The following is a 15270-nucleotide window of genomic DNA, read 5'->3' on the forward strand; positions in this document are numbered from 1 at the left end:
TGGGTCCTGGCCAGCCACTCTGTGCCACCAGACAGATGGATTACACTGCTCCCTCCGTGCCCAGCTTGATCCGGATCCAAAGACAGGAGCAACATACTGTTCTCAACACACTTCAAAGCTCTTTTTCCCCTCGTGCTGCCCAGTGCCTCCCAGGGCTGCAGGGCAGACGGGGCTGTGCAGTTTTGGCTCCTCCATGGGCATCTCATGCCCCAGGGGCTCCTGGACACTTCTTTCATCTCACAGGCACCTCCCCACCCACAGCCTGTCTGGGGTTATGAATGGAGAAACCCTGGCTGCTGCCCAGGCTCCAATTTTCGATGGAAGTTTTCCTCCCTGGAGCTTCTGACCTATCAAACCAAGCAAAAGAAACACCTCCGTTAAGACATCCATTTCACTCTCACTGCTGCAGTGGCCTTGGGTTCAAACACTGGGGACCCTGCAGCTCACCTGGGCTGCAGCTGCAAGGCTATTGTGGTACAAACCTCTCCTGTTTTCCTTGGCATACAGTAGCTCTGGAGCAAGGATTGGGGCAAGGAAGCTCAAATGCCTCCAGCCAGACCCACGAGAGACGCCCGCAGCTGGAGGGAGCAGCAGTGAGGACCCAACGCTCAAGTCCAGAAAATACCAACTATCCTACCCTACACACTTCAAAATATGATCAGAGCAGGCAGGAGGAGGTCTTTGCAGTGACTTAGGGGTGACTGTCCCTCTCACCTCCTCAGCCCCACAACTCATCTGACCATCACTCCTTTGCCTCATGCTCCTACCTGGAGACAGAGGGACACATTTGGCTTTCGCCTGGGCTTCCCCTGCCTTTCCTGGTACTTGCCCTTCAGAAAAAGGAAGGGCTGGCTGGCAGATTCCTGTGAGAAAGGAGCTGCATGAGAGAGCAAACAGACCTTTATTATTTGTTTATTGATTTATTCTCCAGGAGGATGTAACACCCGGCCCTCGGCAGCAAATGCCCTTGTAACTCTGCACTGCAGTGACAAGTTGGCCAAACAAACACTTTTCTGCGTCAGAAAAACAAAGACTGTCAGCAGAGCAGATCAGGGCTTCTCTGCTCTTACTTTTAATTATTATTTCCTTACACAGAGGATTTAATCTCCTCTTCTGCTGGAAGCTCAAAGTGCCCCATTCAGCCTATTTCACAGCTGTGACTACTGAGGTCACCCCGGGTCAGGACACCTCTCTCTGCACCACAATAGTGCCTGGTCCCCGAAGTGGACATCCACGCCGTGCATCTGCTGCTGCAGATGAACTGGTGTCAGCAGGAGGAGCACGGCCACCACGGGGAGGGGGCAAAGGCAATCGTTACCCAGAGAGCCCCAGACAAAAGACGCTGCTCCTCCGGCCTTTTGTGGAGCTCTCAAATGCGGTCAAAGGTTACATTTTACAGCTGTTCCAGCCTCAAATAAGCGTAACCCGCCTATCTTAATAGTTAATTGCATTGCTAAGCTGCTGATAAACTAGGACGGCATAAAACAAATACACAGGGCCAAACACATCCCCAGGGAAAGTTTGTGGGAACAGAGGGAGTTGCACCAAACAATGGACGCGGAACACGGGGAGTTGCACCAGACAATGAATCCACTTTATGTGTTTTAGAAGCCTGGTTACCTTCAATAAAAGCTGCAGCACGGATACTGCATGTTTGCTAGCTAATATCTCTCCAAAAAGGCCACCAGTGTTTACAAAAGAAGGGCACAGTGCAAATGCCCACGGGAGAGGACAAGCGCGTGCCGCGCCATGCGTGTGCCCATCAGGAAACCGTGCTGAGCTAATCCCCTCCCCACAGAGCCACCAGGGCTCCAGCCCTGGAGAACACGGCCTTAAATCAACGCTCTTATCTCACAAAAGGAATTTAAGTGCACTGCTTTGAAAGTCACTTTCTCCCGGCCATATGGCATCCCCGAGCCTGGTCGCGTAGGAGCGGCGTTCATTTGCATGTGCAAGAGACAAATCTGGCTCTTGAATTGCGGGAGTGATAACAGGGCGAGGGGTAAAATTTAGCACTGTTTGGGTTTCTGCACAAAATCTTTGCTGAGGCGAATTTCTCTCACCTGCCAAGCCAAGTGCCAAATGCTGAGGTAGCCCCAGGAGAGCTTGCCCACGGTGGCAGTCCATGCCATAAGCGAGGGCCAGGGTAAAAGAGAAGCCTGAGACAAAACCCACGGTCTGAACCCAAAGCTGGCAATGTCTACACCCACATTAAAGCAAACAGGAACAGGCTGAAATTGTAGGGATATAAACAGCATTGAACACAAACTTCAAGACAGCAAATTCACAGGCGTTCACACATTTAACTTCCTGATAGGGAGGTATTTTGAAAACTCATGTTGCTGAGCTGCTCCATGATATGAAGAGGTGGGGGATCTTGGGCTTCAGCACAAGGAGGAGCCAACAAAGCTGCTAACGCTTCAACATAAGCCTCTCCAGCAGATCTCTGTGCCAGGCATTATGCAGGATGGCAAGATTTTTGTTTTGCCGAGGCAGTGCCATATGGGCAATCTGGTTTGCCTTATCAGCAAGCCAAGTGAGAGAAGAGAAATGTTCTTCCCCACCATTTGTTTAAATTTCCCTCTTTCCCCCAGATAAAGCTGCATACTTTTGTAAAAATATCTACAAATGTAATAACATAATGGGCTTGTCATCGGTTTCCACATTTGGCATTGAAAATCTGCAAGGCTTGGAAAGAATGAGAATTCCTAATAGTTACTGCTGCTGAAGAGCCCAGCTAAAAACCGGGCCTGGATCCAGGTGATGGAGCACACAGCCACCAAAACGCCTTTCCATGTCCGGCACCTACTCCTACACAACTGCAAATTGTTCCTTTCTTGGCCCCACTGAAATAATGCAAGAAGTTTATTTCATCAGTTCTTGTTGATAGGCCTCATCTCCCCTCTTTGGGGTATTTGCATGCCCCTAACATCCACTGCTACTGTGAACTGATTTTATTTTGCAGCTCACTGCAGAGGATGCTGCAGACAGCCACAAGTCCTGGCAACTAACTTGGAGCCACACAAACCTCCTAGCATGGCAAGGTGAAACCATTCCCAGCACAACGTTTTTCACCGTGTACCACAGTTTGCCTTCTCCCAGGCTGTTTCTTTGGCATTTCTGCCCGGTATCCATCTCAGTGAGATTATCCCTGGGAACACACGAAAGCAGAGCAGCCCGGTTTTATGGCTGTGCCGAGCCCTCAGAGGAGGGCTGGGCGTATTTAGAGATCCGAGGCTGTGCCCCCCAAGGGGCTGTGGAACGAGGCAGTCTCTTAGCAACACCCAGTGCCTCTCACAGGTTACTGTCATTAACAGCAGGAGTGGAGCTGTGCTGGGCTGAGCACCCTCCTCTGTGTCCTGGAGAAAAGAAGTGTACAGTCACAAATGCTCCGTGGGCACTGGCAGGGGAGGGATGTGCAAGACCTTGTCAGGATGACACAGACAGCACTGAAATACCGATTTGTTTAAAAGAAATGAGGATTTGATTGTATTAGAGGGAGAAGCACATCCCCTACAGTAAGGACTGACTTCTTCTTTGTCAGTAATCCCTCTCTCCAAGACCCTCAATACAAATCTTACTGGGAGGGAAGAAGTCCCACCCCACACTGAGACAATGCAGCTCTAAATTTTAACTTAAATCATCACAAGCCTGTAAAGCTGATCTTTATGACAATGTGTGTGGCCAAGCTACAGGCTCTGGCAAAACTGATGTCCTGCTATTCGCATGATACGGATTCACAACCCAAATCTCTCGCTGTAAGATAAGGAAAGCATTTCTCCAGATCACTTACCTTTATTTGCTGCAGGGGAGAACAGCTTCTCAGAGCCTACAGAAGCCTGAAAAAGGAAAGAGAAAGAGAGGGTGAATAATGGTGAAGGAGAAATTCGGAAGGCTTGCTCACAAAAACACAGCTCATAAAACAAGTGGGTTATCTGGAGACCTGCAGTTGCGCATTGCACCTGGAGGGTGCAATGTTGTGCCATTAAAGAACGAGCATGCATCCTGAGGAGATGAAAGCCAAGCAAGAGGACTGTCCTGATCTCACCCAACTACATCCTCCTGTCTCGTTTGTTTAGGCAGCCATGCAATGCACAGCTATTTTATCCATGATTCCTCATATAAAAACAAAACCAGTGAAACTGCTATCAAGCTGAAGGAAAAAAAAAATAAAGAAAAAAGAAACCAAAACACATTTCAAAGGCTCTCTCACTGAAAATAAGCTCAATTCTTGCTGAACATGCAAAATGTAATTTGTGTATTGGAAACACAAGTTGCAACTGAACACATCTGTATGAAGGAGGGTGTTGTTCAATATTATGCCAAATGATAGGTACATGCTGCTATGCACTTAGTTGAGTATGAAATAAAACGACTTCCTCTTGGAAGAAGCCCGTATCCTTGCAGACTGGATTGCACTATGCTGTCTGAACTTCACAGCAGTGTATTTGTGCTCCTCACAGCTCTGGGAAACAGTTAAAGAAATCCAATTAACCTAAACCTTGTAAACAGCTTCATGATAATCAGGGTCACTGGGTTACAGACAAGATGATAACGACAGACAGGGAAAAAAGTCCATTCATCGTAACTAAAGCTTTTATGAGTTAATTTGATGGCTTCCTTTCCTCCCCCCACTGATATCAAGCAGTCAACCGATTTCAGCATAAGCTTTTCCTCCTCGCTATCTGATAAAATAGCAAGCAGCCTCTCCAGAATCAAAGCTAGTCTGGGAGCAGGAGCACGATCAACATTACTACCATCTACAAGAAAGTATCATCAACGTGTTAGCACTGACTGCTGCATGAATAAAATGGGTGAAGTACAAAGCTGACGAGCAAAAGATACTGAAAGTGAAAAAAGCCTTTTTCCCCTGGCTCTGCTTTAAATACAATTAATTAATTCAACACATGGCTGAACGAAGTTGATTTTGTTTTTGATTTTATTGATTTTATTCTAAGGTGCCTTGGGAGATTTGCATGATAAAGAGCACTACAAATTGTATTACATTGCTATATATTTTAAATATATATGACGACTCAGAAGGAAAAAAACAAATAGTAAAATGCAAGAAGTTCTGCATGAGATATAGTAAGAAGCAAGAGTGATCCATTAATGTTACTTCTAAGAAAAGTGGCACTGCAAGCACTGAATGTCTTACTTAATGCAAATGTATAAAAAAGAGAGGGAAAACAACATGAAAAATAGGTTGAGGCTGAGACACATAAGAAAAAAATTCTGAATTATGTCCACGACAAAGCTGCACGTGTAGCTGTGGCATGTATGATCATTACACAGCTCAGCAAAAAGATCCTAAAATCTTAGGGAAAATCAGTTACCTGCACGATCCCTTCACTGCATGGATTAAAAAGAGGAAGAACCAGGATTAAACAACGTTTTGCCTAGGCTGGTTTGCAAAGAAAGTGTAACAGAGTCACACAGCAGCAACAACAGTGGTGCATAAAACGTTTGACAGCCAACTCTGAATTTACAACCCATTGTTAGGAGATTTTTCACTTTTAATCAACACCAAGTCACCACGGACGCAGAACACATCTGCAGGCTCTGGGAACTCACCCATGCTAACAGCTCACACAGAGCCAGGGCCTACTCTCAAAGCACTCCACAAGCACTCGGACACGTGGCAGGTGGATAAATAAGATTCCCCCATTTTACAGGCAATGAAACCTCGGCGTGGCTTGCACTAAAGCCCCAGCAGTAAATCGGCCGCTGAGCCACAAATCCTAAATGCCGGGTCCAGCTGCTGGGGTGTGCAGAGCTCCAGAGGAGCCTGCTCAGGAGAGCCCTTCCTGGGGAGCCAGCCACGGCTGCAGGACCTGCTCAGCCTCCCCAGCTGGAGAAGCTTGGTGCTTCCCCAGGTCTGGAGAGTCCGGGCTCACAGCCCCACTTTGTGGCAGCCACCAGCCCACTCCTTCCCTCGGTACCGCGGGCAGATAAAGGTCCCAGCGCTGCAGGTCCAGACTGTATAAAAACAATGCTTAAGGAAGTCAAGCCAGAAAATTCACTTTAAAGACAAAGTAAAACACCCGGATTATTGCTCAGTCTCCTGCTATCAGCATGTGCCACCGCCTTCCACAATCAGAGTCAACATTTACAGAGCAGCGTTTTCAACATCGCAGCTTCAGTTCACAGACACAAACCTTCACACCTAGAGTTTACAGTAACTTTTGCTCTCACTTCTGGTGATTTCTAGCTCCAGATCTGAGCAGTTTTTGGCACGAACACCATTCTGAAACAGTGAACGCCTGTGCTATAGGATATTCTGCGAGCTGCTGTAAAGGCAGGAGGGAAACTGGGGGAGGAAGAGCCTGAATACATCATTCAACCCTATCAGTCACCCTTTAAAGAAAGCGTACAATAAAACCTATGTGTCTGAGGGAGCCCACTAATGACTGAAAAAATCCAGCAAACCAACACATCTGCTAAAACAAGTCCCCTCCCAAATACTGCTGTTCCAAGCAAATCATTTGCATATGTTTAAGGAGGGATTTAAAAATAATATTAATAAAGTGAAATTCTTCCCTTGTGAACAAAACCAGGCATTTCCAGTCTTTTATGCAGAGTTCAAGCCATCACAGGAAATCACATGTTCTTTGATTGCAAAATGAAACTAAAAATTTCCTTTTTCTCCCCTCTCATTGCCTCCTGCCTGTCTCCATCTGAAAGACCATTTCACAAACCCCTCAAGTTCCTTTTTGTTGCTGCGTGAGGCAGCGAGACCTGCCCAGCCTGAAGCTCACAGACAGAAGACACCTCCACCCTTCCTTGCTCAGTGGCTGCTCATCTCCCTTGCCCCGGAGCACAGCCCACGGCCACAGAACCCACCACAGGCTTGTGCTCACAGAAATGCTGCTTGCACAGTCCCACCCCTGTAACTGTGGCACCTGAAGCATGTCTGACATCTGTCCCCAGAGCAGCAGTTTCTGAGGTAACCTCATGTTGCTGAAACCTCTAAGACCCAACACCCTTTTGATGACACCAAGCCCCCCAGGTCGCCTTTGTGGCCTATTCAGTGAAGTTACCAATCCTTTACCACCTTTTGATTTTCCTTCTTTTCTACTCCAGACCTAAAGGGGAAAATGCCTCCCCCCAGTTCTGTGACAGCTTAAAACCAGGCTGAATGCACTGCAGGGGAAAATAACATTTCTGCCCTTTTCTGCTTTGTGGAGAGCAAGCAGAGGAGTGGTGCTGCAGTCCCTCCCCCTTCCTCCCCTTGAACCCAGCACATATAAACACTGATTCAATTTTCAGCACTAAAAGCTCAGCAAAGGCAGCTTTTTCCTCAAATCTGAGGTGGTAACCACAAAGGATGTAGCACACCCTCTCCTCTGAAGGTGAGCAGTGAGGCATAATGAAGTCCATGCCTCATCCACCCTGGTTCCCACCAACCCAAGGCAGCTGAAAGGTGCAAAAGCTCTTGCAGATTAATAATTTAATGATTATATATAACAGAACAACATCATCTGACAAAGACAGCACTATAAATTATGTCAGGCCTCACAGCAACTACTTCTTTTTGTCCCCTTCATCCGTAGCCTATAAATGGCTAACAGGGAATAGAACTGCTCCTCATCACCAGCAACAGAGGCTCTGTGGACCTTCATGCCATCTCCTGGAGCACCAAATGCCAGATCCAAGCCTGACACTCCAGGAGCCTGACAGAAAGACACTGGGAAGCTGCTAATAAGGCTGCAGGTCTGGCTCACAGGGAACAAGCAAAGCAATGTTAGGGAGCTGGTATGTATGTCACATACAGGGCAAAAGCCAAGCATTCCCTCCAAGTGAGTCCAGTACAGTAGGCAGAAGAAGGGAGACAGTAAAATAAGTTTATAATTTAGATCTGGATGACTGCCTATCTACTAGACAGCCAAAAGCCAGTCTCAAGAAAGACTGTTTGCACAATTACTGAACTTAGCAAGCACTAAAAAGCTCACAAGAAAACCCTTCTATTTGAGATTTCCAAACTGGAAGTGCTGGATACGCTTCAAGAAAGTTTAGCATAAAGCATGGACACTACCTGAAAATTTTGGATCGATTTTCATTCTTTTCTTTGATCTGTATCCCTTGCTTTTACCAACCACTCCAATGCCACTTGATCACTTGTCCAGCAGAGAATTTCAGCATGTCAGTACTGCTTTACTACTTTGCAGTTCACTCTGCAAGTCATTCATACCAGACCCCTCATCCAGTAATATGAGAACAATAACTAAAACAGGAAGGTATTGTTTGGGTTGTGATTATTCTGTAGGAAATGGAAATTGATACATATGGAAAGGTGCAAGAGAAGCCTAGAAATAGCACACATGCACACAAAACCCCAAAGTAAAAATCCCCCTTAGGACCAACAAAGTATTCAACACATTTCAGGATATAGAAGCAGCCCGTGGGTAACACTGCCTGCATTGTGAGGGGATGTTTCAAGGTAGCCTACAGTCTTTCCAAAACCTGCATTAGTTTTGGTGAGAAACCACAGCTCAGTTAGGAAGACAAAAGAAAAGTTAGACCTCCAATTCAGTCATTTTTGTGAACCTTCTAGGAATATCCAGCTTTGTGGTACACAGCTGGCTGGGACACTGCACAGCCCAGCTGTGTGAGGGATTAAGCAAGAGGGAACAGGACTTCTACAAATCCACACTGTGATTATCTTCCCACAGAATTTATAGACTGGGCTTTCAAGAGGGCTCAGCACTCAGCAGCTGCCTTTGGGGCATCAGCCTGACTGGAGCTACTGGGTATAGAGTATTTCCAAAAATCAATTTAGAAACCTGAATGGTGACCACGTTGTTCTGAAAAATCTGCCTACAGCTGATAGTTGTGATCATTTATGAAATTCTGTCTTTTGGCCTCCAGTATGAATAAGGACTAATAATAAATAATGTTCCCAAAGCAAGAGTCTCCACCTTTCTAGCAACCCTAAAGATAAACTTGTACCTTCAGTTACACCATAACACACCACAGTGAAACACACAGCACAAACACCCCAAACCAGCAACTACTTATTGATTTGGCAATGCCTTAAATGCCACAGGTACTTCTAGTTCAATTATGATTCAAGACCATCTCTGAGAGGTAGCTTCTGTATCTTTCACGAGTTTACTCTATAGAATGCTCACCAGAAACAAAATGTTTGTTGGACTGCACTTCCATACAGCAACACACTTGTTTAGGTTCCCACCTACATTCATTTAGCACACACATATTCAGTACTGCCCTGCTCCTGGAAGGGACTGTCACCATGCACTCGCCTCTTTGTCACTTTTTCTTCCAAGAACGCTCATTTCTCTCAGCAGTTTATACAACCATGACTGATTTTTTGCAACAGCCCCTTTGAGGAGCTAGCAGGAGTCTGGGAACACAGATTGAATTAGGCCATAGAGAGCCTAGAAGCAGAGATCACTGGCCCTAATTCACCACTGAATTATACTGACTTTACACAATGGCAAGTGGAATGGGAGGCAAAGTGGATGAGGACTGGAAGGCACCGAAGGAAACGCTGTATGGAGCCTGACTCAGTGCAGGGCAGTGAGGAACCAAGCTCATTGCTCTTCAAAGTTCCACATCTTGTTTTGGTCCTCTTTTGGCAAGACAGTGGTAAGCGTAAATTGACAATGTTTTGAACCCTGAGCATGTTCCTCATCATTTTACAACCATCGTGGGACTGAACAAAGTAGTTTCAATTGAGCAGCAGCAGCAGTAATTCTTAAACACAGGCTGCTGTGGTGGTTATTGCACAGATGTTCCTCTTCCTGTGACAAAGGGTGACTGAATCCTCTGACACAGAGGGACATCTGACCTACAGCATGTCTGCCATCAGAGCCTCGGGGCACAGGCCTGCTAACTCCTCTTACCTCCCTCCTCAAACCATCCCCCCAGCCCCTGGGGAATGGCTGCAGCCCAGAGTTCTCCCCTTGCCATCCCCTCCATTAGCGATGCTTTATGATTCATCTTCCTCTGAGCAGTTGCTGTCTCCCAAAGGAAAAGATCAAACTCCCTCTCCTTCCCAGCTCAGCTCCAATAAATAAATAAATAGATACATGTACTGAAAAAAAAATTTAGTGAAGGAGGAGAAGGGAGGAAGCTGGGGAGTTCCTGGACCTCACCTCGTCAGACAGCTGCAGAAGGTTCCTCAGTTGTTTCCAGAGACACCAACACGAAAATAAAATTTCCAGCTGTCCCTCATTAAAACCAGCCAAAATGCTTGCCTAATGTTAGTGTGCCTGTGTGTCCTAATTTAAACTAGGGTGCACTTGGTCCTTATCTCAGGATCTTCCTTCTTCAAACCTCAGCTCCCCAACCACTACCAAATCTACCTTTGCTTTACACTCCTGCTATTTTCCACTTTAATCAGCACTGATTTCCCCGTAACACATGTTCATATGCTCCTGGGTGTTCTGGTTAGGAATGGCACCTCGAGGACAGTCTGGATGTGCCACTGGGTCAGGCTGCAGCTCTCAGTGTAAGTTGGAGGCAGTGATGTGTCCATGTTAAAGGCAACTGATACACATCACAGTCAGGGAAACACAGTTTTCCATGACACACTGAGAAAAGAGCTTTGTGTGGTCTGCTTTAAAACATCCCAAACTCCAGAGCCCTCATGCCTTTCTCAGAGAGCTGAACTCCTCCCAGAACAGACTTCAGCCTATACTTCCACAGTCAAATTTTTTTCATTGCCCAGACATTCATTTAGGCAAACACAAATTTGATTTATCTTTTGCTACAAATGTAAGGGAAAACCTACCTTCAGGTAGGAAAGGTTGGGAATGCTGTGTAACACACTGCTACAGCAGTTTGTATTATTGTCATTACAGCTTGATCCTATCTAGTCAGCCCATCTATTTGGCAGGGATATGGCTTTTTATTTGCACTAAATCAAAGGGAACGGCGAGTGCTCTTTGCAGAACTATCTAAAACTTCTTATAATTCAAAGGCTGCACTGCAGGAAGAGCGATGGGGGAGAGCAGGGACTGTGCTGCGAATGACAGGTGGCAGACTGTTGTTTGGTACCTACCAAATTACTCTGCTGCTCCCAGGGCTGCCTTGGCATTTCATTATCCCAACTCTCTCCTGGAAGGATGCGGACATAAATTCACACCTCATGTCCTGGTTTCCGTCAAACTGAGTAAGAGTGCAAATGCTGGCACCAACTGGGAATGCCAAGCAGGGCTTGGCATGCTAGAACAAACTCTCAGCTGTGGTCTTTGCCAGCTACCTGCATTTATCATTGTAATGGCCTGCCAGACAGGACTTGGCAAGCGATGGAGGAGGGCGGGAGGAGGAGGGCCAGGCTCTGCACTGCCAAGCAATTCATTCCTGTAGCTCCTGCCATCACTGTACCAGCAGGGCAACCTTCATTTTATTTTATCTTTTAACCAATTATGTGTCACCCAAATCCCACCTGCAGCTTTCTCCAACACAAATGGCTATAAATCACAGTTCAGAGACCAAGAGGGTTTTGCAAGACATTTGATTTCATAAAAAGGTCACTGTCTGTCTGAGGATTGCTGCAGTTCAAAAATGAACTGAATAACAACCTGCATTGGCAGACAGGGAAGGAACTGCTTCCATCGTCTGTTGCATGTTGTCAGATAATATTAGAACAATTAGGGAGGCCAACAATGGCAGGATCATTAGGATTCAGCTGAACCAAAGCACTGATAAAAATTCAGTGAAATATCTCCTCCTTTCAATTTTTGAAGAAAACATAATCAAATCAATAAAAAAGGGAAAATTGCACGAGCACACCAGAAACATTCAACGTAATCTCCTTGAGCAGACAAACAGAATACATGCCTGTCATCACTACAGCCTTCTCCAATCTATTCCAGAGTTTAACCCCCAGCTTTGCTATTTCTCAGAGCACTGTTCTGTGGTCTTAGACCACTCAGCATGGTCTGCTCTCTAGGGAAAATGCTGTATTCTTGTTTTTAATCCATACACTGGATACACAGTGAATGCCATATAGAATTTTATGTGAACCATATCACAGAGGAAACATTTAAGGGTGCTCAGAAATCATTTGACACTGATGCTGTTCTGTACACCCTCAGTGTCCATCCCTTCCTTGCAGGTGACGTGTCATGCCAGACAGCCCTGACAAACCAGCATCAAATTCTCTGAGAAGCATCAGGTTAACTGCAGTGACACATGAGGCACAGGGAAGATGGCATTGTCCTCCTAGCCCAGACCATGGCACGTGACACAGCACATCCCTCTGACACCATTTCCCACTGTGGATGCAATCCTGATCTGGCCCTTCCCTGAGCCTGGGGGGTCAGGGAGCTTATCAGGAAAGCAGCTCTTGTCTGCTGCCATTGAAACTTGCTGTCTTACCCACAGCAACCTCAGAGGAGTGCCTCTGCAGAAGGCTCTTTTGTTGTTGTTGTTTCTAATTCACTGCTCCAAAATATTTCTTGGCTGCATCCCAGGGCTGAAGCCTTATCTGCCCATCCCCCCGGCAGACACACAGCAGCTGCAGAGGCTTATCACAGTTGCCTGTCCACTGAGTTTACAAATTAACACCCTATCGAGGCTGCACGAGGGCTGATTAATCAGAGAGAGGCAGTCTGAGGGCCTTTATCACCGTGAGCGGCTGCTGGGAGAGAAGTCACAAATCTCTCAGGAGGCCAGAGATGCCTTACAAATGAAAGAGCAGGAGGCCAGAGAGGAGGAGGGCCCAGGGGTAGGGGAAGCAGATATTTTAGAGATAGCGGTGGTGGAGGTGATGGAGCAGTGGGAGGGGGGAGCTACAGACAAACGCCAGTACATTATGACAGCTAAAAAAAAAAGATAATTAACAGCCTATACCTCATGATTCTAGCTTTCCCTCCCCGGGCTATAATTTAGCCTATTGCTCCTTTGCTCCAGAGGACAATAAACATTTATTATGTTAAACACATAACTGTGCTGCACAAAAGCACCGTTCTTCCCCAGGTCCACTCCTTGCACAGCTGCGCAGCCCAGGAGGATGGGGCTGCTGCAGTGGGCTCCCCTCTCATGCAGGAGATTACTCAGATCGGACACAAAGCACATCCCTGGCTGCACCCACAGCTGCAGCGTGCTGGATGTGCTCGTACTGAACGTGAAGGCAAATCCCATGAGGCTCAGAGCTCTCGGATGGGGCCACTGGCCCAGCAGCAGCTGACAGGCAGCGTTAGGATGTGCCCGGGCAGGGGAGCACTGGCAGGCACAGCTCCTGCAGAGATTGTGGGATTCAGGCAGGCTTCACCACCTAAGAAGTATCTCCTCTTTTTAATTCAGCAACCTTGCTAAGAGGTTTACTGGGAAATTTTCATTCCCACCAGAATTATGTGTAGGAGAGATTCTTATTACAAGATGAATATTACAGGCATGCGAGCCACACCAGAGCAGGGCTGGCCCTGCCCCCTCCGAGCACCTCAGCTGCTGTAAGAACACTGAGATTTTGGAGATTTGCCTCTACTGGACTGTGCTTCAGGGATTGCTCTCCTCTGCTTCACTGCTAGTACCTGCTGCAGCCCTCCAGTTCTGTCTGTGGCAATGCAAAATAATTATAAAACCAAGGGGACTTACACTAAAAAGATTTAAAATCTAATACAACTTTAAAGGAAGACAATTTGGACATCTGTCTACATTTGTCAACATTAATTTCTAAATTTAAGTTTTCAAGTTTAATCCTTGAGACCAAGACACACAGCTGGATTTTTCCTTTGAAGTGTAAAATGTGTGGAAGCTGAGATTCCCATGCAGCAAGATGACTCCAGAAGGGAACATTTTAATAAAAATGTTACCAACATGAAGACATTCATAAGCAAACAGTGCAATCACCTCCTGTCCAGTGCTTTCTATTAACACACCAATAAAGAATTTTACAAATAACCTCTGGATAAAAGTGTCATTCACTGCAGCTTTAGCACCAACAGCGCTGGGGGTGTGCATGACCTTGGAGAATGGCCATTCCCATTTTATCTATGGAAATTGCAGATATTGAGGGCTGCCACCTCCTAACTCAACATCTTCAGACTAGCTCTTTTCAGACAGCATCAGAAAGCAAAATCAAACAAAAATGAATGATCATCTGCCTTCTCCTCCTCTCTTGATCCAATGAGGAAACTATTTCCCCAACCACCTGGATTATTGGTCTGTGAACCCTTGCAGATGCCCAGTTTTAACACCATCCATTAGGTTAATTAGAACTGGGCAAGTAGATGCTGAGTATGAGTCCAGGAAAGGAACGACAGCTTTTTTATTTGAGAACTCCCTGCCAGGTTCTGTGAAGCAGACAGCTGCCCAAGGTCTTCTCGTGGCTCTCCATCGCCAACAGACACCAGATTAATTTGAGCTGGACTGGACCCCCACTCATTATGCTCAGCAGACCCTGGGTAATCAGATGGAGAAGCTACAGGACTACAACACCTCCTGTCACCCCCACCACGTAACAGCAACTCTATCCATGAAGGAAACATCAAATATTCATTAGGTAAACAATACGAATGCGGTAATCCCAAAACATGGTGAAATTCCAGAAGCTGTCTCTCTGGTGTTTATTAGATTGACTCTTTTAACTTCATTATCAAGTCTGCCCATCAACCCTTCTCCTTCTGTCTCAGGTTTCGTGTTTTGGCATTTTAGGGAAAAAATCTCCGTTGGATTGGCTGTTCCCCACAGCTCTGTTCCTACTGGTGGACGCCCTCACCCTCCACAGAAGGCACACCACTGTGGGCACATATTTCAAGATCCAACAGAAGGGATTAGGAACACCTTAGAAAAGGACAGCATATAAATTTCCCTACAAATGGAGGCTGCAGAGGAGAAAATATGGAAGGAAGCCTATGGTTCACATCTGCAGAGCATCTGGCCTCCTATCCCTCACTCATTCAAGGGCAGTGAAGTGCACTCACCTACTTTCTACAGGAAAGGGTCACCAAGCTTTTCTCCTGTGCTATACAGCAAGTCAAGAAAGAAGCCCACATTCTTGTACCTTGATTAAATATGGCATTAACTGACCTCATCTTCTGCATAAGAAGGTGGTGAATGGGGCAGTCCCCCATTTGCAGCCAACATATAATCTGTCTTCTCCAATTAGATATGCCTTGCAACAAGTGTGGTGGATCCATTTATTTCCATACTGCAATAATGCAGATAAATCCAACTTTGGCTCCAGTCCCACTACTTTCAAAGCTGGGGCTCTGCATTTCCAATTGCTGCCCTTTTTTTTTTTTCTTTCCCCTTTTTCCCCCCCTTTCTGCTGCAAAATGTCACCAATTTACTTTAGCC

General features: G+C 46.3%; 1 protein-coding gene across 21 annotated transcripts in view; it reads right to left on the reverse strand.

The window, feature by feature from the left end:
- Positions 1-15270, reverse strand: part of FBRSL1 (fibrosin like 1) — a 501797-nt gene that overhangs the window by 51398 nt on the left and 435129 nt on the right. For all 21 annotated transcript variants that reach the window (XM_039724311.1, XM_039724325.1, XM_039724314.1 and 18 more), the window contains one exon: positions 3794-3839. In XM_039724311.1, the coding sequence (XP_039580245.1) occupies positions 3794-3839 (46 nt within the window). The remainder of the gene's footprint in view (positions 1-3793; positions 3840-15270) is intronic.

This window comes from Passer montanus, unplaced genomic scaffold (genome assembly GCF_014805655.1).
Source record: "Passer montanus isolate IOZ18808 unplaced genomic scaffold, ASM1480565v1 scaffold53, whole genome shotgun sequence".
Lineage (NCBI taxonomy): Eukaryota > Metazoa > Chordata > Aves > Passeriformes > Passeridae > Passer > Passer montanus.